The 25,657-nt window shown below is 43.2% G+C and overlaps 1 protein-coding gene across 1 annotated transcript in view; it reads right to left on the reverse strand.

Moving 5' to 3' along the window:
* KIAA1324L (KIAA1324-like ortholog) overlaps positions 1–25,657 on the reverse strand; it is a 50,922-nt gene that overhangs the window by 4,407 nt on the left and 20,858 nt on the right. The window contains exons 4-19 of the mRNA XM_010580950.1: positions 24,976–25,062; positions 22,466–22,571; positions 21,676–21,828; positions 20,497–20,585; positions 17,003–17,183; positions 16,123–16,251; positions 15,067–15,157; positions 13,810–13,912; positions 12,493–12,630; positions 11,952–12,215; positions 10,868–11,041; positions 9,202–9,391; positions 5,280–5,376; positions 3,956–4,057; positions 1,533–1,659; positions 585–763 (exon numbers count right to left, since the gene is read on the reverse strand). Coding sequence (XP_010579252.1) covers positions 585–763; positions 1,533–1,659; positions 3,956–4,057; positions 5,280–5,376; positions 9,202–9,391; positions 10,868–11,041; positions 11,952–12,215; positions 12,493–12,630; positions 13,810–13,912; positions 15,067–15,157; positions 16,123–16,251; positions 17,003–17,183; positions 20,497–20,585; positions 21,676–21,828; positions 22,466–22,571; positions 24,976–25,062 — 2,210 coding nt within the window. The remainder of the gene's footprint in view (positions 1–584; positions 764–1,532; positions 1,660–3,955; positions 4,058–5,279; positions 5,377–9,201; positions 9,392–10,867; positions 11,042–11,951; positions 12,216–12,492; positions 12,631–13,809; positions 13,913–15,066; positions 15,158–16,122; positions 16,252–17,002; positions 17,184–20,496; positions 20,586–21,675; positions 21,829–22,465; positions 22,572–24,975; positions 25,063–25,657) is intronic.

Here is a 25,657-nt window from a genome sequence, read left to right on the forward strand (position 1 = left end):
TACTGGAGTCAGGATTTCGTGAAGCTGGATGTGTTATGGGGCGATGAAATCCCATGGAGATGGAATCACGTTTTGAAAGTTTATGGCATGAGATGTGGGAAGCAGAGAACTATGGGTATGGCGAACAGTCAGTATGTTCAGCCTAAGAAGCAGGGATCTTTTGGGTGTGTACCTGACATGTCCCACCAAAGTAGACCTAAGCAATATACAGTCAAGAACCTTATTTTAATCCAGCTGAAAGGGACTAATTAGACTGAAGAGGTATCCTTTTGGTTTTCAGACCTTGAGAAAGCCCTGTTGCTTCAGGACCTAAGGTCAACTTCAGACTCTCAGGGGTTAAAAAGACAGTTCCTGTTGGGAAATTATGCCACAACAAATTACTGTGGATTTTCTATACTTTCTTCACTAGCATTTTTGATAGCCACTGTTGGCAGAAGAAACCTCAACGTGGTGGATTAACGGACTGATCCAACATGGTATTTCTCATCAACATTGTCATAAGGTCAGTTCCACCAAATGTCTTTCTGTTCACTCCCTCAAACTTTTAGCTTGCTTTTATATGGAACACAAGTTGCAGTACTTACTTCTGGTTCTTCTTCCAAAAATAGCAGGTCAAGGCTATGAGTAGAACAGCTGTGAAAGCACCAACACCAGCTCCAACTTTTAGCCAAAAATCCACTGTTTCACAAGTGCTGGTCCTTTTTTCTGGCAAGGGAACCCCTTTAATGCAATGCTTTGGTTCATTCCATACATACAAGGTTTCCTTTCAAACGGAAAACAAATATCAAAAAGTGAGCTGCTTGTAGAAAAAGAGAAGAACTATTCAGAGGTAGGCTGTTTTGAGGTAGAAAGGTTAGACATCTTTTCAATGAAAGGAAACCAAACCATGTACTTCAGGTTTTCAGACTCTAGGTGGAGTGATATTGTCTACTCAACTGTCCCCTTGATTGTGCCTGCAGGTTCAGACCTGGCAAAAGGATTTCCTCTTCTGTATTGCTCTTCACCTGGCACAATATGGGTTGGACAGCGATTGTGAATGTGCTGTGCCTGCATTGGAGCTTTGATCAACAGGACAGTTCTGAACCTGTGAAAGGACTTCCTACTGTTTGACTAGAGAAGGCAGCAGCAAAAAAATTGCAAGCAAGGAAGGATGAATTTCTGAACTGAAATTCTGAATCCTTTCCTAGCCTGGCCCTGAATATGGCTGTTAAAAGATTGAAGTCCTTTGGGCACTCCATCCTTCACAAATAACTTGCCTGCATGTATGAATGCATACAGAGTTCACGTCCCTACCCACATAGCTGCTCAGCACAAGCCAGCTCTCCTCCAGGAACCACGCTGCCGTTGGCACAAATATCCCTGAGTCTCAACACAGCACCTCACTAATAAGACTCGCACCCAGCCAGCTCAGAGCCTGGACTCAGATTTCCCAACTTTACCTGCACTTACATATCGATTTGCACACTGAATTTCAACAGAGTCCAAGTTATACCCAAATGAACCCATCTGACTCGAAGACATGTGTCCTTTACCTGAAATCCTTTTTTGCAGGCTCCCTCAATCTCATGGTAGTCTTGCTCCGTGCAGAGAGGGCAAGCTTCTGCACTTTCCCATACAAAGTAGAAAGTGCATCCATCGCAGGTGCCCGCAGGGCATAAGCTAGGAGGAGAGCAAAGCTTAGTTATCACTTACGAAACACTCTGGGGTTTGCATCCTCACTCCACATTCTGCTGCTGAAGATCGGTAATGGTAAGTACAACAAATGGGTAAACATCCATCAAGTCAGCAGATGGAAAAATCTGGGGTAAGAATTTTTCCCAGTTTGCAAAATGATTTCTCGAGTGAAAACAGATGTTGGGCTGTCAAAGGTCTAAAATAGCAGTTCAGTTCCTGGCAGTGAGTGCTACTCACGCACCTACGGTGAAAAGAAAAGAAAGAAGCAAGTCTTGGAGATCAGCAGAACTACTCCAGCATTTCACCAGCATGGGCTAGCCCAGCATGCACCTCTATCGCTGTTCTCCTGCACTGGGTGACTGTTCCACATGAATGCTGCTATCTGGTTCCTGCTGTTGTTCTAATGATGTCTGGGTGATTTCGTCCGTATGGAATGGACTTGTCCTGTCATGGTTAATTACTAGAAGGATGTTCACCAGTTAATGAAGAGATAACAGCCTCTCTTAGTCTAAGAAAGACTAATGACCTTATTTTGTATTCAGCCTGCAGAAGAAAGTTGTACTGGCAATGGCAGGACATTCACGCAGCTTTTGTTATTGACAATTACGTCAGGTCTAACAGCAGCAGTGGCCAAAAGTCCATGCAAGAAGCTAGATCATGTAAATGTGAAATATATCCATACAGAAAAATGGATTATTTTTTTTTCCTATATCATCTGAAGGATTGAAAAATGCACAGCCCTAAAAGCCCATTCTGGCTTATCCTGATTTGAGTAACTGACAACTGTCCTCTCTGGATTATGCAACATTTTTTCAATGTACATGGCAAGAGCATTGACAGACCTTTCTCCTCAACCTCTTTCATCTTATACTGTAACTTCATTTGATACTAAACACCATGTCTGGAGCATAAAGGGGTTACATGCAGTATTATTTGACATGTATCAGATACCTCACTGTTTCAAAATACCTGTCGGACTGCTGACCTAATCAAAGGGGACTAGGAAGGGAGAAGTCAACAAGAACTGAGATAAGGTACATCATGTCAGCTGTGTGCCATTTCTGCCCATGCTCACACTTTTAAAAGCAAGGTAGGTTACTCCTCCCTTACTACTAGTGAGTTGTCACAGCTCACATCGTGTTTGACCTACAACACTAGAAGGACTCCTAGAGGATTTTCACATGGCAGCTGATAGATAGTGGCTTGTTGCCCAGCATGATTTGTAGTGTGACAGGTCCCTAAGAAACTGGGGTAAACATCTCCAAAGGTGTTCAAACATCAATCACTCATCCATCACCTGTGAAGTAGATGCCTCTTTGCCTTCATTCAGGTGAGCATGGCTCACCTGTCCCAAGAGGGACAGGGATCAAAGGAGGATCCCACACTTCTCACACCGTCAGCTTTTTGGAAGAGGACTTAACTTTTGGGAAGGAGGATGAGTGAAAGGGCTATCAGCAGTTTTATAGTAACTTTTATAGTTACTATAGATATTTATAGACTAAGATGGGCCTTGACAGCCAAAGAGGAGGGTTATCAGAGTTGAGGGGAACTTCTGAATAATCACAGGGTGTTGCTAAAGAGTAATAGAATTAACTCTTTTACAATTTTTTCTCTGCAACTTTTCAGGTGCAGGAATAAACAGGACTTTGGAAAAAAAGAGGCCTTTTGGATTCACTTGAACCAGTGTGAAGGGAAAAAAAGGTCAGCCAAATTAAACACAACTAGCACAAGGGTTGCATGATACAAACTGGAGTGATGAGACACATAAATAAGTACATATAGAACTTGAACTAGACAGAATCAGGGCTCATGGAAGTATTGCAATAGCAGATTTCATAGTTCCTAGGACAGGCTGCTGTTTTTCAAAAAAATCACTTTGTCCACAGCAACTGCTGTAGATCAAGGAAGAAAAACTACCTCTCAAAGCCCCGACTAGGCAGCTCTAATCAGGAGGCCAAAGATCAAATTAAGGAACTGAAATAAGGGAGAAGTGGTGACAAGAAAACATCACTATATTTTCTTTTGGCTTTAAGCTCAAAACAACCTGCCTGAGCTCTAACTTCTCTCACCACACAGCCTAAATACAGAGCAGTTGGTCTGCTGGGAGGTGATGGACACAAAGGTCATTCACCTAGGAGAAAGGAGTGAGACCTCCTGGGTGGCTGATGAGGGAGACAGCACTCCTCATTGCTGTTAAGTATAAAATTACTAATGAGTTTTGTAAAGATTACCTGAGGAGAAAAGGCTTTTTGGCACTACTAGGATACAAATACTTAAATACCTGGGCACAGAAAGCTCTCCTTGGTCTGGTTTGTTGGGATTGCACCTCATTGTCACAACAGTTGCACGGCCATTTTCACAGGAGGTTGTCACTGTTGAAGACCTAATATCAAACAAGAGGAGAAATGTAACACCTTTCCACTACAGTAAATACATGTTGCTCTTTAATAGGTCTCCGTCCATTCATGCAACTGGAATACTAAAGAAATACCCTTTACCACAGTGCTTTTGCCTTTTTCAGCTGGAAGAAAAAAGAGTAGCAACAGAAGCAGGGTAGGTTTCACCATTTCATTTAATTCTCCAAGTGCTGTGAGATGCCACTCAGGGAACTGCTCTGTTTTTCTAACTAGTTTGAATTCTGCTGAGTCAAGGAATAAACCTGCCCACAAAACAGAATAGAACAATTTTAAAAGAGAATTGCAGGTGCTGTGGTTGGTGTGCTACTCTGCGGGAGAGTTTATGATGGCTCTCTCCTCGCCTAGTAATGAGAGAACCACACTGTCCTGAAATAGCATAAGGCAAAGGGGATTAAAAAATGGACCTTATTCCAACATGATAGACATTGTAACCCAAGTTCATAATATACTCAAAGTAGGGTCACTTGTGTGGGGTTCAGTCTGCAGATCAGACATGTAATTTAGGCATTCACATATGCATAAAATGTTGATATTCAAAGTGTTACAGCCAATTAAGATCTATCACTAAAGCCAACACAATCTAGAGAGCCAATCAGTAGAATAAATATAGGTATGTGCCTTAAGATAAGCTGAATGGCCCTATGGGCTCCACAGTCCAAGCTTAGAAACCCAGTTCACATGAAGACACCAGCATGTAGACATCTTAACTGAGGTGATCTTTGAGCTAATTCTTACCCAAGCCGAGGCATTCTTTTTATGGAGGAAACTGAAGAATAGGAAAGGCACACTAGTAACCGTGCAGGTTAGAACAATTATTTTTAACCTCAGTTAGTCTGGGTTTGTAACATCAAAGTAAATACAAATGAATGTGAAAGAAAATATGCAATGGGAAATGGACATATCAAAGCCATATATGAGAAATTATGGAAAGGAACATGACACTGGAAGTGGCACCTGGATGAATCAAAGCTCTGGTATCGCTCTCTATAGATCAAGTGTAATTCACATTTGAGTAAACAGTGTTTGCTGATTTCATAAGATGTTCTTCAACATGCCAATCAATATCAGCCAGATACTGATTAAAGTGATAAAGATTAAAGGTAGATTAACGATTTCCCCTCAAAGTTTTAGTTTCCTTTAAACAAATGAAGAAATTTGATGTACCAATAAACAGAATTTTTTACCTACTTGTAAAAGAAATGCACATCGGGTATTTTGCTTGGAGAGGGAGGAAACACATCTGCCTTGATGCTGATATTTTCCAGCATTGTTTCAACAGTAGCTCCTAAAATTTGAGAAGGGGCGGGGGGGGACAACAAAATCCACAAACAAGCTAAGAATCAATTTCAATTTCTGAAGCGTTCACATATAACATTTTCTTAGTCTGAAAGGTATGGGTCTCACTTAGTAGCATTTAATGACATTACTATACATTATACACTTTCTTCTATTCTAACTAAACTTTGCAGATTCGTATGTTCCTCATACATTCTGATTTCCTTACATAGACATAACAAAACAAAAAACTAATAAAACAACACCAGTGTAAATAAGTTTTACTCTTTTGTATGAATTTAAAGCAACCATGGGATATTACAGAATGATAAAATAATTTAGGTTGGGAAAGGACTGCTGAAGATACCTGATCCAAACAACTGCTCAAAGCATATGCCTTGAATGTATAACCCTCATACATCATAACCTCAGCAATCTGCAGTACTGTGGGAGAAAAACTGAAAGACGCAAGATTCAGAAGGATTATGGAGTCTTAGGCAAGCCTTGATGGCACATTTTGGAACAAATGACAGGCTGGTGTGTGGAACAACACAGGTTACACAGGTCTGCATGGATTTTGGAGAAGAGCTGAAAAAGAGGAAAATTCAAGTAACCAAAGTTCTTAGAGATCCTTCCAACCCCATGAACCAAAGAAGACAGAAAATATTGGTGCTGCACTCCAACATTTCAGAATAAGAGGGAGCTGTACAAATGGGACAGGCTGCATCTTTCCAGCGAGGTGAAAAATTGCTAGAACAAGAAAAGGTGGTAGCAGCCAGCAGCTGGTGGGAAGATGGGTAAGACTGAAGAAAAGAAGTTTCCACTTGTTCTTGCAACAGTTCAGACAGCCTAACTGAATTCTTAGGACTTTGGCTTGACTGGCATTACATTTGGGAGGACCATTCACACAGCTGGAAAATCCATGTCTGGTTATAGCACTTTTAGGTAAATATAGTAGATAATGAAGCTGACAGTTTGCACTAGACAATACTACCTGGTGCAGGACAAGTCAGAGCCAGGGATTGTGAAAGCACATGGATCACTGTGCTCAGTAACATTGCTCAGGAGGACTTGCAGGTGAGGGATAACTACAGAGCATCACGTCAACGGAGAGAACAAAATGAGCTGTGCTGCAGCAACCATCAGGAGCATGTGCAGAAAGATGTCAGGTTATTTTGGAGGACCCTCCATTCTGAGAACATACGCTGACATCAGCAAAGGTGATGAATTCCTCTCATCGAAGACATTGCATCGAACACAGGGTAAAACTTAAATCTGGATTGCAACACAATGGACAGAGATTAGTTACTCACTAGACTGGAAGATGACAGCTCCTAGGGACCTTATTATATTCAACAGAGGTGATGAAAGAATATTCCCATCCAATATGCAGTACAGTAGACATGGTATCTCAAAGTGCAGTTTCTCAAAAATAAGAACACTAGAAGCAAAATGAAGTGGGGGGGGGGGAATGTCATTCTTCAGAGGATATTAATTATATGGCTAAAAAGCCACAATGACTCTTGCAAGAATGACAATAGCTTTGAGTAAAAGTCCACTTTGGATCAGAACAGTGGTAAAAAAGCAGTTAAAATAAAAACATTGCTTAATGTTTTATTTGTCAATATGTTGAATAAATGCCAAATTTGTCAATGTCAAATAAAAACAAGCTTAATGGAGGGAGAATAGAGAATCAAATAAAATCAAAAGTTATGAGTTACAGAAAAATTATAATGGATGCTAAAGACTTCAGGGAAAAGCCTGTGTTTGGCAGCACTGGAAAAAGTACAAGTTGGGAGCTTTTTTTAGAAAATCTAGAAATAAACGTACATCTTATGGATAGGAAAGGCAAACTTCAACCATTTTAAAATGTAACAACTGTGATAAATAAAAGGTAGCAGAAGAGCTTGGTATCTTTTCTCTGTATTAGGAAAAAATCAGGACTATCTCCTTGCTTTCCAAGACAATGACTGAACACCTCATTCCTTCAGCAGCTGGAGAGGATATTGGCATCTACTTGGCATGTGTGCTTATAAACTAGCAAACCCATGCCTAAGAGTGACCTTTAAAGAGCTTTTAATAATAGCAAAATTTCAAAAGACTGATGGAGAGGGGATATGGTGAGCCAAGTAACAATGTGGCTAACACAATGAGTCAAAATAACAGGTAATTGGAAGATGGGTTTCAGTTAATGATTAGATACATAATGACTGACAGTCAACATGAATTTATGGAGAACATCTCTTGTTGAACAAATCTGATTTCATTCCTTGAGTGCTGATGAATTTGGCTGCTAAAGAAAATTATGTAAATTTATCAAGTATTTCACTAATTACCACATGAGATTCTAATTAAAAAGTTAGCAGTGTAATATCAATTAAGTGCACTCTCTGGATTAAAAATTATTTAACTAGCTAATTATAAAATTATCTGGCCATGGGAAATTGTCACCAAATGTGGTATGTCTCCAGGCTTCCCTAGGCATTGATATTGGAGACCCAAAATGCAAGATTATCATCAGGGATCTGCAAGTAACTATATAATCACTGTTGACAAAGTGTGTAGATGAGACAAAGATTAAGAGGAACAGGAATAAAAGATAGAGCAACTTGGTTCACTTGGTAAGATGGTCCCAATCAAAATAAACATATTCTAGTGCAGACAAGTGCAGCAAGGGATGAAGGCCAGTCCTAAGAAAGAGATTTTTATTGCCATTACAGTGAATTGAATAGCGGAATACTATTCCATTCTGATGCCCATGCTTTAAGAAAATATAATAACAAGTTACAGAGGCTGCAGAAACAGCCTCAAAAATTATTCAGATGCTTGAGAGATATACATGATAGCAAGAGACTTAGAAGAACTTGGTCTACTTAGATTATCAGAAGAGCAGACTGGGGAGGGTGTGGTGATTCCTTACACAAAATATTCCTCCAAGGAGGAAAATGTGGGTGTGAAATGGAGAAAGAATAACAAGAAGCAAGAGCTGAAAACTGAAGCCAGGCAAATTCAAACAGGAAACAAGCCTGCTTTAAAACAAAATACAGAGGTGGTGTTTGACCAGTGGAAAAAAATACCAATGACTGTGGCAAAGCTTTTATTGCTGGCTGTCTTAAAAGTCCAGGTTGAATGCTCTTCCAAAGACGTGCTTTTGTCAAACATGAGTTTCTGGGCTCAATGCCAGGGAGAAAGTACAAACACTCGGTGCCTGTAATGGATAGGTGAACAGACTAAATGACTTCATCGTCTAATCTGGCCTCAGACTCTGGGAACTTGTGAGCCAGAGCAATGCAAGCCTTAACGATATGCATGGCCCCATGCTGCCCTAAGCCTCCTCCTTTCTCGCCTAATTATGTCCCAGCACCAGATTCTTCTGGAATTGCCGGAGTGGGCACTTAGCATGGGCAGAAACACTTGGACTAATGTGACTACTACAGTGATTGGTCTTGCCTTGCATGAGGTGGGTAGGAAACATGAAAGAAAACCAGTGCTTTTTAATTACATTCTCCAGATTTTTGTGCTGAAATTCTGTGCACCATGGGACCCACCAGACGAAACACAGGGAATAGTGAGTAATACTGGCATGGAAAACAAAGAATGGGAGCAGCCCTTACTCTTCTGCTTCAGCCATCAGCTGAACAGAAAGAGCAGCAAAAGGCAATGGCATCTGCCCAGATCTGCTTCACAGCTCAGGAACAAATTGGGACTGAATCTTGGGCTGCCCCTTCACTCTTCCCCCTGCGCAGCCCTGCTGAGCTGAGAAGGATTTACTCTGCAGCCCTAAATACATGAGAGTACATGCAAGATAACTACAAGCAGAAGACAAACTGTGTACCTAAGAACCTGTCAGCAAGGCTGTTGGACTGCAGAGCCAGGGCTGTTCGGAAACCCTTGCTGTCTGACGGGATGATGGTGGACTGACAGACAAAAGCTCCCACAAAATTGGAAAAATCTTCTGATTCTGCAACCATGTCCTTCAGAGTAACATCGGTGATATTGTCAGTGCAAATAGCCATCTTCTTCCCCTGTGGACAATCAGGAAAAAATGAGGAAGCAGTTCGTTGTTGATAAGACATGAAAAAGTTTGGGAAAGGAGAGATTGCAAACTGGATGAGTTTCATTACCGCACCTTAGAAACAACTTGATGTTTCTATCATGAGAAGGACAAATTGCAACAACAAACTGTGCCATCATGAAAGTTGTGATTAAAGCCTTGTACAGACTCAGAAACACGATGTCACCTCTGGTACGTGTCTTATCAGAAACCTGTGCTACGAAGCACTCTTTGTTTATCTTGACAGCACAGTGTTTACTAGCGGAGCATAATGAAATGGTTTGCAAAGGAAAACCATATTTCCCTTGCCTTTAAATAATATACTGTAGAATACCTCTTTATTTGAGATTTAATCCAGATAAAATATTTTCAAAGCATAAATACATGAAATCCCTAAACAGATATTTAGCCTTCAAGGCTGCATTAATGTCACCTGTCAAGACCAGTGCTAGAATCTCAGAGCAAGAGCAATGAAAGACAAATCACCAGACTCAGTTGTCCTGACAAAATGTCAAGCATTCATGACCTAATCATATGGTTGGTAGTACTGTAGTACCGTCATAGTAGTTTGGGAAAATGAAGACCAGATCCATAGGGGAGTGAGCGTATCTGTACCTTTGAGGATCTAGTTGTCAGCAGCTCTAATCCAGGTGGTACTTAAACACACATTTAAGCCTAAAAGTATGCAAAACACTGTAAAGAAAAGTGACTAATCATTTGCCTCAACTCATGCAGACCTCTTGGTACATGGAAAGAAACTTCAGAACTTTACAGGGCTGAACATTAATGTAAACTACATGCATTGGCTTTCATGGGACAATACACATCACTGGTACTGCTCCAAAACTTCAATTTATGTATGTGACACCATGCTCTGGTATAGTCCAAGCCCCAGACAGAAAAATCTTGACTCTGGGGTGGAAACTGTTTGCACTCATGGACTAAACACATATTTCCACCAATTTAAAAGGCTGCAATCAAAGTCAACAATGGGCATCTCGGCCACTGGCAGAGAGCAGGGTGACCAGGGGCTCTGCTGACAGCAACATCTCCAGCAAATTCACAAGGGTAGCATATGGAAAGAAGTTGGCAACCGAAAGACTCAGACTCTCCACTTGAGTTCCTTGGCGGCAGCACAAAAAGGTCAGGGTTGTGACCCAAGTGACTTGAAGGCACAAGAATTAAGAAAAGGTAGGGATGTGACGGGGTTTTTCTTCTGGGCATTACTTATGCCTAAAACACTGTCATCTTTGCTCTGGAAAATCACTTGGCTGCTCAAAAGTCCTCTTGCCCTGCTGAGCAAGATCCAGAGGCAAGTGTTTGCACAGTGTCGGTGACAGCTCAGCTGTAGGGGAGCCCTCATCCTGTCCCAGTGTGATCCCACAGAGCGTCAACATGGGCAGCAAATTGGTTAATCCCCGCAACCCTCAGCACCAGCTGAGCTCACCTCATTCCCACACAGGCTGATGTTAAAGAAGTGGAAGAACTTGGTCCCTCGGGAAGTGAAGCTGGGTCCGCTCATCAACGAGCCCACCTGGCTGAGGTTGCTAAAATCGTAATTCAGGCTCTGATTATCCTTGATGTACGACACCAGGCAGTCACTGAAGCAGGCAGAGTGGTCCTTCAGAAAAGGAGAGGCATCCATTAAAGAGCAGTTACAGACCAGCAGCAAACCATTCACCTGGGAGTTAAAGCAAGCAGGTGCACACAGGACTGCTTTCCTTGTTAAGGATGGAGGGGAACTTTGTCCTATTCCTGTAATTCACCTTTCCCTTGGGAGAATTCCCATTCCTGTTTCAGTCCCTTTCATTCACATATCAGGACTTTAACATTCCCTAAGCCTGGCCTTTCTGCTGTCCGCTGCATTAGCCAAGAAAATGCAGAGTTTCTTGCTCTTTTTTGTTGTGGGTGCTTTTAGGATCCTAATGTCCCAGCTTAAAGCCCGGTAGATAGACCAGAACATGGCCTCACCCACATCTTGCAAAGGAAACACAAGAAACAGCTCAAGAAACAGGGATAGGATATGAACCCAGCTGAAGACAGGCAGAATATGAACAAATTGAGCAGTTCTTCAAGTCTCTGTGCTGCTCCTTGCCAAAGGATGTTGCATATGATAGAAGTTTATCTAGGCTTAAGGGCAATTTCACATAAGAGGAACTTGTTACAGGTTTCTAAAGGCACAGAAACATCACCCAGATGAGGAAGCACCTGAGTTTAAAACAGCAGGAGTCGTGGACAGTTTTAGGTGGAAGTAACATATATGCTTGTGTTGTTCTTACGCTGTCCCCAGTACAGCTTCCTGGAATTAACCTTTTTCTGAGCTGGTGTGGTCAATTTTATTTTCTCATTGCATACTTACAAACAGAAATCAGACTAGGGACATATTTGAAAGAGTGGGATCACTGGTTATAATTATACTCCAATGCTCACAAGGCACATACCTGTAGGAAAACACTACAACTGGCCTTTTGAGTGCTTATATCCCACTAAACCCTGTCTGCCCATAGTTCAGAGACACTTGGTTTCTGTACCTTGGTGCTCTTGCTGCCAGGCCCGCATGGGATGCAGGCCTCCCTGCCGTAGACCTGGTGGATGGACAGGAAGGTGTTGGCCGGACACTCCTTGCACTGGCTGGTCTCCTTCTCGATGTAGTGTCCCGCCGGGCAGGGCACACAGGATGAGCCAGACTGCTCCGAGCCCAGCGCACAGGCCCGGCAAGAAGAGGCGACTCCATCCACTGCGTTGGTCACCATGATGGAGTAGATCTTGGCCATGTCATTGATGAACTGTCTGCTCTGGAACAAGAGCCAAGGAAACCACCCTGGTGTCATCACGCCATGGCATTTTGACACTAACCACAACTCTGTGCACCAATTCAGGGATCGACTTATGCATGTGTCTGTCTTTCAACATGGATGGTTTATCCACAGCTGCCTCCCAAGGGCTGCTATATGGGGACAGCCACTCACCCCTTACAAGAAGCCTGTGAGCTTCAATGGAAGGCAAGAGCTCTGGCAGTGAGTGTCCAAGCAAAGCTGTGTTGTAAAGCCCTATACCTAAAGAAGTACTTACATCTTGGCCCTCATTTATTCTCTGAAAGGCCCAGGTGAACGTGAAGGAAGCATTTTTGGAAATGATGTGAGTGTAGGATTGTTTCTCTTTACTTCTTTCCCACGATTCCACCACATTGGTATTTTTTCGATTAACATCCTATAAAATGGACATAAACGTTTTTTAAAGAAATTGTAAGTGTGGTCATAATACTCTAAACACCAGTGTTTTATAATACAGAGATTAATATATATAAAGGACTTTACAATTACATTTAAAGTTTAATAAAGGAGAGCAAACATATTTATTCTGTTTTCCACCACTGGCAATTTTTTAATTGAGAATGGGTGTCTATTCCAAAAGATGCTCTAGTTCACACAGCAGTTAAGTTCAAAGTCCTGTAGCAGGTTATAAATGTTAAGAAGACAGATTCAATACAGTGGTTCTTTCAGATTTGAAATTCTGTTTATGTATAAAACATGTGGGTACCAGAGCACAGACAGGGGAAGGCTAAAATTCAAAGAAAAATTGTAGTTTCTACCATCTTCAGATACCCACTTTGCTGGTGTCTCTAGTGAAACAGAACTGAGGCCAACAATGCAGTGTCAAAGTTTACATGAGAAAAACCTGTTCGGTCTAGGTTCATGTTTCTTATTCTCCATCAGCTGTAAATGCTCCAGTGAAAGATGATTTTCCTTTAAAACAGATGCCTTTAAATTATCACTAAAGGCAGATTCCTTTAAAGTACCACTAAATACAAAAAAGCACCAGCTTCCCTTTGTAATGGAAGGGGTGAGGGAGCCATCGCAGACCCAGTTACCTTCCTCAGCTGATGGCCTTTCAATAAGCAGATGACAAAAGTAAAAAATCCACAGCACTTTGCTTTCCCAAACAAACGTTTGCCTGCTGCCCTGCTGATCCCCCAGGTCATTCAGAGGATCAAGACTAAATTTCCAAATTTTCCATTTCCCATCCCTCTGTCCCACATCTTGACTTGTGACTCTATTAAACTTCTGGAGGCTAACTCGACTGCACGAGAGACACTGAGAATTTTACCATATGGATTAACAGGGGAAAATTTGGCTCTTTGGTGTCCAATGATTTCTTTTAAAATAAACAGATAACCAGGAACGGTTCACAACTCACATGGTGGAGGAATTTTGCTAGGTCATTCATTAAATCCTTCCTGCAAGGGCACCGCAGATATTAAACTAATGTCATACTTAATCTTAGTCATAATAAATCAAGTGCAACTAATCACACCTATGTAGAGGCATTAAAGTGACATGTGGAATACCAGGCTCAGTCCTCAGTCATGGAGAGAAAGGTCTCACTTACCGCCATAAAGTACAGCACACAATCTGCCGAACAGATGGTCTCAAAAATAAAAGTAATCCGTCCTAGTTCTGACCCAGTTGCTCCTGTCACCGATGTCGGAGGTCTGTTTAACAGAGAAGGAACAAAACATTTACAAGGTGCTCTACAGACAGGCAGCAGTCAATCCTTCAAATTGCTTTTCGTACAGTGAGGAAACCATCAAAGTCCTGTCACATAAAACCTGCCCTTGCAGAACTGCGGAGGCCAGGTTTGCACAGCAGCTCTGCGCTGGGTATTGGGCACAGCAGGGTTATTTTTTAAGTGTCTAACTTCTCTGTGATACAGTTCCCTCCTTATAATCAACACCCAGATTTGACCATACTGGTAGGCACTTCAATGCCTTATATGCTTTAAGTGATTTACACCAATTTAATTGCATCTACCCTGCACTGCTGGGAGATGCTTTCAGGAGTTTCATGTAAACCAGAAGTATTCAGGGTGGTCTCCTGCAAAGTACTAAATGGTAAATTGGGACATGCCAAGCTTTTCCACAGATATGTTTCTTGCTTCTCCTTTATTTTAATTCTGTTTGGGCATACTGTAAAATAAAAATCAGGGCTTGCTCATTGGGTGTAAGAAGTCACGAATCCCTCAGCTGAGATACAGCAAAGGGAGGGTGAGGTTCATTTTGCCATCCCTTACCTGTCTTAATATTTGGCACCTGGTCCGAGCTAGGAGTCTAAGCTCACTCTTCTGACGAAGAGACACAAGCACCTCAAACAGCTCTTTCATCCTGTCTAAGGGTCCGGGAGAGGTGAGATGCCCTGTTCTCCTGCGGCGCCTGCATCTCTCCACTGGCTCCAGGGGACGCACAGACTGTGCCGGCTGCCTGGAGCCACAGCACAAAGTAATGTGGGTTTCTGTAAAATACCTTCAGGGCAGGCACCGGTATCCTCTCCATGGCAGGCGTAGCTGGCTACTTTGGGATAATTTAGAAAGAGAGGGATAGGAATATCTTTTCTCAGCTTCCAGGCAGCCAACCGGCTGGCATCTCGGACTGAAGCAAACACTGCTAAAAACCAAGGTCTTAGAGAATCGTCTGCTGCAATGGGCTGACTGGGGACACAGGAATAAAACCAAAGTTTCCTCTTGTCTCTCATTCATGACATCATTGCACTTCAGAAAGGAAAACTCGGTTCATTCCAGGGGTAATGTGAAATAGGTTGTAAGAGACAGAGATAAATGAAAAATAGATGAAAAAAAAATCCTGTTCCTTACTTAAATCCCGGGATGTGCAGGTTCAAGATAAGATAGTCATTGTCAGAGCCTCCTGCCCCACTCTGGATGTGATCACCAGCCACCTCCCAACCTTCACAGGACAAAAAACGAAGAAAAAAAAATGGATGGTTTCTGGGTCATATGGCAAAAAATTTTCTATGTTACCATACTTGTTTAAGCAATTCAGTACTTTAGTACATTGTAAAGATACCTGGTATAAACTATAGAGCAGTTAAATAATGCTTTTGAATGAAAAATTTTAGTAATTTTATGAACTGCTGATTTTATAGGCAAATGTCACCTTGAAATCAGCAAAGCAATTGAAATTCCCTGAACTGTGCCGTGCAGCTCAAGGGGGATGATCCGTCTGATCTCTTCCAGCCTTAAAACAGATGAATCAATGAATCTATGTGTTAAACGTTAAGCATATACTTCAGTGCCCCTCTGCTCAACACACATAATTCAAAGCTTGAGTTACACCAGCCTGACAGGGCAGATCAGGCTGAGGAAAATCTTTCAGAGAAGGCTGGAGGTGGGAGAAGTCCCAAACAGGATCATTTTTACCGGTGAGCTGTGACTGCTCTCTGCTGAAATCTTAACACATGTGCAGAGACAAAGCTGTCAGTGCTAAATGAACAAAACCACAGACTTTAATTAAGTTTTCCAAAGGAATTATGTGTGGCCTCCACGGGCATAGTTATCACAAAACATGAAAGGAGATAAACTAAAAAGAAGTCAAGCAGTTTGTTTTTTTCAATGGGGATATTCAGATGCATCAAAGTCTATGGTGGGATAGATCCTTGACTGAGGGGACTTCACACAGGCTTCAGCTCCTGCCCTCTTCCAGTATACAAGAGATTTTTTATTTCTTCTTTATGATATTGTGACATTACTTCCTACAGGAAATTTCAAGCCTGGTGCAATTAAAGAAAAGAGGGGAAACTGTGTTGCGACTCAGGCAGCAAAGAGTATACTCATTTTGATGGGTGCTCCATTACAACAGTGATCAGTGCAGGAGAAAGAGAGACACATAATAACACAGGGGGGTTGGCTCACCGTTCATCCCATCGCACTTTGAGTTGCCAACATTAAAGCAAGACGTCTTCATGTTGCTTGGCAGGATGTTCCACCACTTGTACTCAAACCCAAGAGCTGGTTCAGTCCCAGCAGGGCAGGCTTTGCACTCTACAGGGCAAGAAGGCAGGAAAAGGAAATCACATGGCCAAAGCACATTTCAAACATAAATATTACTTTTTTATTCTCTGGTGCAAGTAATAAGCAAAGAAATTAATTTCTTTCTTTATAATTAAATAGTCAAAGACTTATCAGGACCAAAGAGTGGAAACAAGACCAGCATTTTATAAAGTGCCGATCATAACCTCGTGGTAAGTAATCCGCCACTGATCCCCCAAGCCACACTTTGTTTTTAATGGTTTCAGCTGAAGGTTTGATCACACTGGTAAACGTGAGTTCCCATAAAATGCTGTAGGTGACCACTGGGCCAATACATTTCAGAATCAACAAGCCAGAGCTTAGGGTAGACAATGTTGGCAGGGTACTCATCTGACAGTGCTTAAAATGAGATTTTCACAGGGAAGAACTTGGCATGGACAGGAGAATGGGTGAGAGGGAATTACTGACCGCAAAAGTTCTGATTGCCTTCTCAGAATCCTTAAAATCCTTAAAATAACCCTCAGGATGTTTATATCAGCTGAGAAATGCATCCAGAACACAGTGGGTGAACTTAGAGCAGCAATCCCTGATAAGAAAGGACTTCAGAGAGAAAACAGACATCCAACTCCCTCTCTCCAAAGTTATTTAATAAGTATTTTATGCAAAATGAACTCTGGCTTATGATGATGTGTCACTAAACTAAGTCACATGCAAGCAGACAACTGCTTTTGGGGACACAGGCAATTTTTTTGTGGACTCCTACCCTGTGTCCCATCCGAAAATGTGCCTGGTGGGCAAGGAGTACAGGAAGATGAGGCATTGTTGTAAAAGCCAGGATTGCAAGGTGGACAATCCTTCCTCTCTCCAGAAGGAGGTAGGGTCAGTGCATCAGGGACATCCTCTCTGCAGATCTTGGGTTCAATCCATTTGTACATGATCTGAGTCTGGAAGGAGAAGACACTGAGTTCACATGGTGTGTTACAAAGCTTTAGGACTAGATGCACCAATCAAGATCCCTCTTCTAAATGAAATTAGGGTATTCCCAATGTTTTAAGCCAAAACCAGACCTTGCACATCCAGGACAATAAAGGGAAGGGCAGAGAAGGGAAACAGAAGTGATTGGGTTCACAGGCAATTCCAAGATATCAGACCTTAAGAGCAAAGCAAAAATGTGAAGCTTAAAACAATTACTACTGTTCTTTCTTATTTATCTAGTGAATTTTCCCATGAAAATGTTTCTGAGGAACATCAGATAAATAATTCTAACAACTGCATAAGCAATCTGTGCATTTTGAGCATAGTAACCCAAAATATAACCTCTGTGTTATAAAGTCCCTTTATTGGGAAGGCATCTGTTAGCAGAGAACACCACAAATTTTGCAATTTTTCTCCATACTGGTCTCTTCTTTGAAAAGTCCTCAGTTTCTCTCCAGCCATTTTCACTTACTGAGCAAATGCCAAAACCACACAGGAGCTCTCCCAACCCCTCTCCAGTTCCTCCACATTACATAAGGAGCAGTTTATGAAAACTAACATGAGTCAGTCCTTGGCATTACCATATACAATGGTATCGCCTCTCCATCATCACCTCTCTTTAAGGAGGCAAGTTTTCTGTCGTAAGGAAAAGGCTTAGGTGAGATGCATCCCCCATGAACTTGGGTTTCAGATTTCATCTGACTTGGGGTCTATCCCTGAAAGGGTTTAAGATCTCAAGATGAAAATTAGTTGAGTTCCAGAGCTGAGAAACCCAACTGGCAAGACTTTAACGTAGTCACAGCTCCCACTCTGGGTACTTCCACCCTTTATTCCCAGCAGTGCAACCAGGGAACCTTGAGGCCAGAGCTTGGCAGGGAAGATTTCACCTTATGAATTTGACCCAGGGCCCTGAGCACATGCCCCTGCCATCCTGGGCGCTGAGCCACTTGCGCTCAAGGTTAGCCCTCTGATGACACAGAGCTCTTCAAGAAGTACTGATCATCTTTGAAACTGTTTGAAAAAAAAGCTGGAAGCAGGCTCCTGGGAGCTGCAATGAAGCTGAGGCTCTTGCCCTTTCTCCCTGCCTGTGCTGTGCTGCAGCCATGCCTGTTCCAGGTCCTGTACCCTGGTTGACCCACATCCTGACTGACCCATGGACTCGATATCCCAGCTTGACATTGGTTGTGCCTCATCGCTATGGACTTGTCCGGCAACTTTGGCTGAATCTGGCTGCTGACGCTGGGTCTGCTTTGCTCAGGTACTCTGGGACTGCTCCTGCTGTCAGAGTGGCATCTGTCCCTTTACGGATCAGCCTGTCCTTGCTGCTCCTGAACACTTAGAGGATTTTCTGGAGTATTGCTCCAGAAATGCTTCAGCTGCATCAGGGTACACAGCATTTAAAATAAAAAGACTCATGAGCTGGCAAAGTACCTGTGTGGTTGCCCAGAGCCCAGACACATTGTACATGCTACAGCAATCCTACTGCATGTGAGCAGAGAGAAAAGGGTCAGAGAGTGCCCATAGCCATGCAGGTGAGGCTGGGGCTGAAGCGATCAGCTTGGGATTTTTAAAGCAGTAGGGAGGTGAAAAGTCAATAGGAGTCAAGTGCCTAAATCTCCTGAGGCCCCTTCTACACATTGAGTAGGGACGGCAGGAGGGAGACAACAATCTAATGTCCAGTGAAAAACCTGGCTGATTTTAGTAAGCCACGGATCAATAGGCCTTTAGGCTGGTGCTTTACAGCCACTGTTCACCTGAAGGTGGGCTGCAGAGTCAGGCCCTCTCATTGAGCTGCATCACGTGGAGAGATGGCTGGGGAGTAGGGCAAACCTGGACCAATTTCCACAGATGCAGAGCACTAAATGGTGAAAGCAGTCCTGAAAACCCAGCCAGTAGCTGTGCATCTATGACACATGTCATTGTTGCAACTGGAAGATGAAGGGTGTCTGCAGAAAGCCCCACTTCGTATTCTGATGATGGTCATCAGTGAAAGGAAAGGCCATTGAGAAGGCAGGAAGAAGGTCAACAGTAGGAACTTATTCAATGCCAGCAAGCCTTGAATTGCACAGAGCAGTGACAGGGTAATCCACAGGAGGCTGCAATTAAAGCAGTACGTGGGGGTGTAGCAGTGAACACTGCCGCTAATTCCACGAGTCATTGCAGGCAGTTCACGGAGCAAGAATCAGTGAGTCAAGACCAGGTTGTAGAGCCTGCCAGCTCTGGGGCTAAACTCACTGATGCTTCGTATTAAAGCACAGGAGCCCTCAGCTGCATTTTGGAACTGGCTGACCAGGAGACTCCGAAATACTCCATCGTGCCAGCAAATATTAGGCCAGCAACCTACAGGTGCTGTGGATTTTGACTACTTGCCATCCCATCCGTATCTAAGAGAGCTGGGAAAGGGAAGAAAAGAGACAAAACAGGCCTGACCATGTGTCCACACCTCTGTGGGCTCCATATGCCAGTAAATAGGAGTTTCTTCTCCAAATCCCACCAAAATCCCCTCTTGACTGCTGGGACAAAGGGCAGGACAGTTCCAAAGCCAGGCTGCTCCACCAGCAGGTCCCTCTATGAGATACCCAGTGGATCTAAGATCTGGCTGAAACAATCTACTGAGAGTCCAAGTGGTTCGAGGCATCCCATGAGGCAAGCACATTATTAGCAGCTAAGCTCTGCTGCTGCATATGAATACTCCCAGGCTATGTATATACCATTATTTCAATAGATCACGGGCTCTTCTTTGATGCTAAAACTAAGGGATATGATACACACATCATACCTGTGTAGCCAAACACTCTTCCACCTGAAGGTATGGTCATGTCCAATGCTCCTGTGCCATGGTAGCACCTGAATCATGCCTGGGCATTGCTGGGACAGGGCAAGTTGTCACAAGCCAAAAGTATGCCAGGAAAGATTGCTAACAACTAAATAGTAGGGTTTATTCTGGGACAGTACTTCTCCCTGTGCTTCAACCCTGTTTTTTTATGAGCATGGAGGTAGGATCAGTGACCCAGTCATACAATCACAAGTGCAAGGAGCTTAGCATTTCACAGTGACAGATCCCTTAAGCAGACCCATGACAGGCAGATTCTTACAAATGGATAAATGCTGGAGAGAAGGCAGCTAAAGGACAAGGCCAAAGCCTCAGAGATATTCAAAGCTGGAAGCAAAATTGGGAAAGCAATTGGGAAAAGAGATGCCAAGAAACCCTATCTTGTTTTCAAATCAAGAGATCACAGTAAGCTCAATGAGCTTAAAAATAGTATCATGCTTTCCACTTACTTTTCCTTCCTTATCACATGGGGTATGGATCTGGAAAAAGTCTTTGTTTGTGCATGGAGGACGCTCTATACACGCACTGGATCCCTCATCTAAAAAGAAAGGATGAGGAACAGGATGTTAAACTCTCAAATGGTCCCTTGAAACAACCATAAGGAGTTTAAAATCTGGAGATTAAAGTGAGTTAGCAGAAAAATACTAAATGAGAATGAAAAATCAAACTCTTAATGGAGTCTACATAAACCTTCTCTTGAAATGAAACAGGGCTACAGGTAAATTACCAGCTATGCTTGCACTGTCACACTGAAATTCATTGATTCAGTATAACCAAAGTTTGGAGTCACCCAAACACTCACCCCACCCCTTCACCTTCAAGCAGTAATTTGTGTAGTTTGCCAAGCATGGAAATATATCCTCACTTGATAAGGAACTAAAACACCCTAACGCATTAGAAACTTCCTTACAACACTGGCCCAATTTTTCCTCTCCCCAGATATTTTTTCAAAATTTCCATTCCCATCATGAGCACAGGCACAGGTTCCCCAATATTTGCCATAATCTGTGATAGCAGGTGCTATGGTCGGTAACTGATTCTTCAAAAACTTTCTTCTAAAACAACTACCACAAAGAAAACTGAAGACATTTCAACCATGAAGAATGGGTTGTGCCTGTGTTATTTGATGATCACCAGCTAACCACAGCTGGGAATGCAGAGCACTTTGGGGACTAGGGTTTGCAACTCGATCACCACATCTTCCAACCACCCAGGAGGCAGGGACAGGCTGGGAGAGGATCTGCAAAGTAGATTCCTCAAAACATAAGTCTGAAGGCAGTGATGAAGCCAATTCAGGTCATTGCCAACTGATAACAAAAATTACCACGAGAGGGCACAGCACGACTATTATTATCCTTCAGGAGACCTGTGCCCTTTGAGGTCATAAAGATGTCCATCCCTTCATGTTGGCATAGATGACCTTAGCCAAGATTGACTGTGGCCCATTACGTATATATGTGCCCTCTGCAGCTTTTGGGAAGTCCCACCTTCATTTTCCCTTTGCATATCAACTGGACACTAAACTTCATTGTTGGATAAAACCATTCTCACATTTGCACACAGAAACAGCTTATGACCTTACGTACGCAGACTCCCCTGGTTTTGCTTAACGCGTTTGATTGATGTACCTGCATAATACATTTCTTCTTTACATTTGGTGCACTCTTTCGCTCCTTTCTCAGAATAAGTATTTCTTGGACACACCTGGCAGCCAGATGAACCTGGTTTGTCACTGAAAGTACCAGGCTTGCATGCGAAGCATTCAGATGTATATGCAACTCCTGTAAGATAAATTACAGGTAAAGCATTGGAGTACAGAGAGGTATGCTCCGTCACTACTGCCTACCTGCTTATGGGGGAAAGCAAGCCAGCTGCATAACACAGCTTAAAAATCACACTTTCACCACTCACTTTGGACACTGGCTTTGCTGATTCATAATTTGGGTCTTTAATCTCTGCTTCTCAGTGCAAGGCTGACCCTTGTAAGAACCTTACATGACACTCCAAGTTTGATTACACTTAGAACAGAACCAAAAGAGCAATCCCAGATTAATTAAATCATTTAAGTAGTAATTTAACTGTCACTGTTATGCTCTATATATCTATTTATCACTGTTGAGAGGCTTACCAATAAGCATGGTCTTTCTCTACTACATTAAAGAAAACCTGTTTATTTTTTCCTCTATTTGCTAAGCCAGTATTCTCCAGTAGATGGCATCATTTACCAGCTAAATTAATTTTTCAGCCTTTCCCTGACTGTGCAGTTTTGCTGTTCTGTTTCTACACTTTAGAGAAGGAGACAGGGACAAAGGGGCTAAAAAAGCCACTTCGGTGCTGTGGGCACACCAGTATAAATGGCAGTTGGCAAACACTGTGACTAAAGAGTGAGATAAGGCCTAAAAGGGAAATACCACTTACCTTCAATCGTGATGTTTTTCACCAGAACTGGTTTTACTACTTTGGACCCCATGAGAATCCCTGTTGTTCTCCAGTATAATATGTTGCTACCTGATTTCAGAGTTACCTGCAACAACACACATGACAGTCAGCAGACATCTCCTCACCAAGAAATTGTTTTATTTCTTCCATTACTCAGATTTCTTGCATCCTAGCAGCAATCCTGGCTTTTCCTAAGCTGCTTAGTGAGTCAAGAAGTAATGGGGAGACAGCTAGGCAGATGCTGTAGAGACATCTCTAAGGCATGCCAAAGAGTGCTTTATAAAAAAGCTTCTCAACACTCCAGTTTTATGGTAAAACACCAAGAGCTGTTTCTGACCTTGTTGTAAGCAGAACTGGGAAAAAGCTCTTCCTGCCTTTATCCAGCTAGCCCTGGCACTCAGGAGCTTTTATGTCTATCAGATATAGTCATTATCAATATAGTCAATCAGTTTGTTTTTAAAGCTCTGAGATACACTTTTATAAAGAAACCCAACACGCCCTAGAGTTCAAAAATCCAAGCTCACAAGTGAGTTTTGTGTATAGGTTTTAAAAATCAAGCTCTGCCTGCATCTAACACTACAGCATCAAGATCAGCAAGCCAGGCGCAAACCATGAATGTCCCCAGCAGCAGTCCCATCCCTCCTGCTCATTTCTGACCCTGAACAGCAGATGAGATGCAGAAAAAAAAACTGGTTTCCAACTGCCTTGACCTACTTGTCTTCACGGCATGGTTCAGCAAGCAGCTGCACAACCCCTGTGCTGGCACAGGAGGGGTGGTGGGTTGGTGGCACCATGACTGGTATAAGGGGCAGGAGAAAGGCAGGACCACTTCTTTCAGCAGCAGTGTTGGTGCTTGCTGCCTTCAACTCACTTGCATAACTACAGCATCAATCTACTCACTAAAAGCACCGGGTTTACCAGGACTTACCTGGCCTGCAAAGCTGTACCGTATCTACTAGCCTGGTACAAGATGCCTACTGCCAACACAGTGATACTGGCCTGAAGGTGCTATATTTTCACACAAGAAGAGGGATAAACTCTACGTGCATAAGGATCCAGGCTAATGAGATTTACAGCAGTGCTGTACAGGCCTGGCAGGACCACAGTTTTTGTTCACCCAGGATAAAAGAGTCCAAAAATTCAGCAAAGTAGAAATTCAGCATATTGTATTCCCACTCCCCAAACAGCTGCTAATCAGGAGGGCAGAGGAGAGCTGGGTTACTGCAGGTAACAGGAGAACTGGGACCCTATTGAACCAAACATCACATTGTGTGGTGTAGAGATAGCCAACATCAGCTCTGGGACAGCAGGACTAGCATGCTGAAAGCAGAAGGCTGCATCAACTGGAAAACTGGGCTCAGAGAAGCCACTACTACAGGATTTGCAGTGCAGACAAAAGCCTCGAGGAGAGCCAGAATAGTCATCTCACCTAGCTTGTGTGTCTACATTTCAGCCAGGCATCCAAGCAACCTTCATAGTGGAGGTGCTTGCACATCCCAGATGATGAGCTCAGATGGCACCATCTCCCATGCAGACACTCTCTGCATCTCTCAGCTCACCCAGGTCGATGCCCTGGCCTTGGACCTACCCCTCATCCCGTGCCACTCACCCCTCCTCACCAGCTTCTCCTGCCTTCCAATGTGACTCGCGCGGGGCTCGCTCCTGAGCTAACAGGCACTGCCAACAAGAGCTGGCTCGGGAATATGGTTTCTCCTCCAGGAGAATAAGCAGACTATGGAAAACAGAGACCAGACTGCTGTCTATGCCTATAAAAAGCCTTCTATTTCTGGCATAATGTCACCTATGCTGGGCCTTTGCTGTTATGGCTCTGGGAATTAGGGTATGATGGTATAGTGGAAGCCAGGCGTCACCGTGAGCTAATGAGTTGGGCTACGCATGGTATGTGCACGGGGCAAACTCAGCCAGCTGGGTCATGGGCCAGCCAAAGGACTGCTGCTTCCAACGTGGACATGCTTATACCAGTGCTGCAGGAGCCACCCTGGTGCTGCGAGCTTTCTTTTCAACCGGGTAAGTCACCACAGAGCACGAGCTGGGTGCAGTCCAGCTCTTCTGCACACACTTGAGAATAAAATGCCCATCCTGCCTGCCTCCACAAACACACACCGCTGCTGCCGCTCTGCTGAGCAACAGGGAATAATCTTGTGTTCTCATGAGCAAACAACTGTTGTAGAAGATTTCAATTACAATCATGCGGAGTGACTGTGGCATCCGGATTTGCATAAATCTATTTAACCTCATAAAGCACTTGATTCAAAGCCCAGGGAAATCAATACAAAGTCTTGCATCTATATCATTTGCTTTGGGATCAGCCTTTTAGAGATCTCAGTGGCTTTGCTCTCAGTAATAAGAAAACTGTGCTTCTTCAAATGCATACGCAGGATCTGGCCCTTGTTGCTGTCTGCTCAGAGGAAATCAGAGACATTTATAAATGGAAAAAAGCTTCATGAAGGAATTTTTTGCACACTTACAGAATGAGACCCCCATTCCCCGTTGTCCGTCAGCTTCACCCACTTGTCTGCTGTGGACTCCATCTCTTTACACTGGTCATTTTGTATCTGTGAATAAAAACACAAGATCAGTGACCACAATCAGATGCATGTCTCTGTCAGCATAATGACCGCTGGCTGGGAATGATAAGATTCAGCTTTGTTCCTCTTGCCTACACATTGAGGACAGCAGCTGCCTTACTTGTGGCAAAAAAAAAAAAAAACCAACTCTCAAAACCTGCTAGCAGCTTAACAGTGCCTCCAATGACCGCCTCTGATGCAATGGGAAAAAAAGAGCAGGAGAAGATCTCAGCCTTGTCCTCTCACTATCTGGTCAGACTTGGATGCTGAGCATCTTGTCTTGGCTGCCTCCTCCTTCTCCTGAGCCCACCAAGACCCAGTTCTCTAAAATCCATGGGCTTCTAAGTCAGAAGGGAGGTAGGAGTGGATGGGCCAAAGCTAGAAGACAAACTGCTTTCTCTGCAGCCAATATCTGCTATGTCTTTGGCTCCACCTGACCTCACTAGGATGAGAGTAACATTATCAAGGGAGAGGCAACATGCCATGGAGAGTCTGCCCTGGCAGAAGTGTGAAGTTGGTTGTCCCTCGCCCAGGTCTAGCGCAGCTCAGCTTTGGTGCATGGCTTCACAGTGGTCCACTTCTT

This window comes from Haliaeetus leucocephalus, unplaced genomic scaffold (assembly GCF_000737465.1).
Source record: "Haliaeetus leucocephalus isolate CR32 unplaced genomic scaffold, Haliaeetus_leucocephalus-4.0 Scaffold751, whole genome shotgun sequence".
Classification (NCBI taxonomy): domain Eukaryota; kingdom Metazoa; phylum Chordata; class Aves; order Accipitriformes; family Accipitridae; genus Haliaeetus; species Haliaeetus leucocephalus.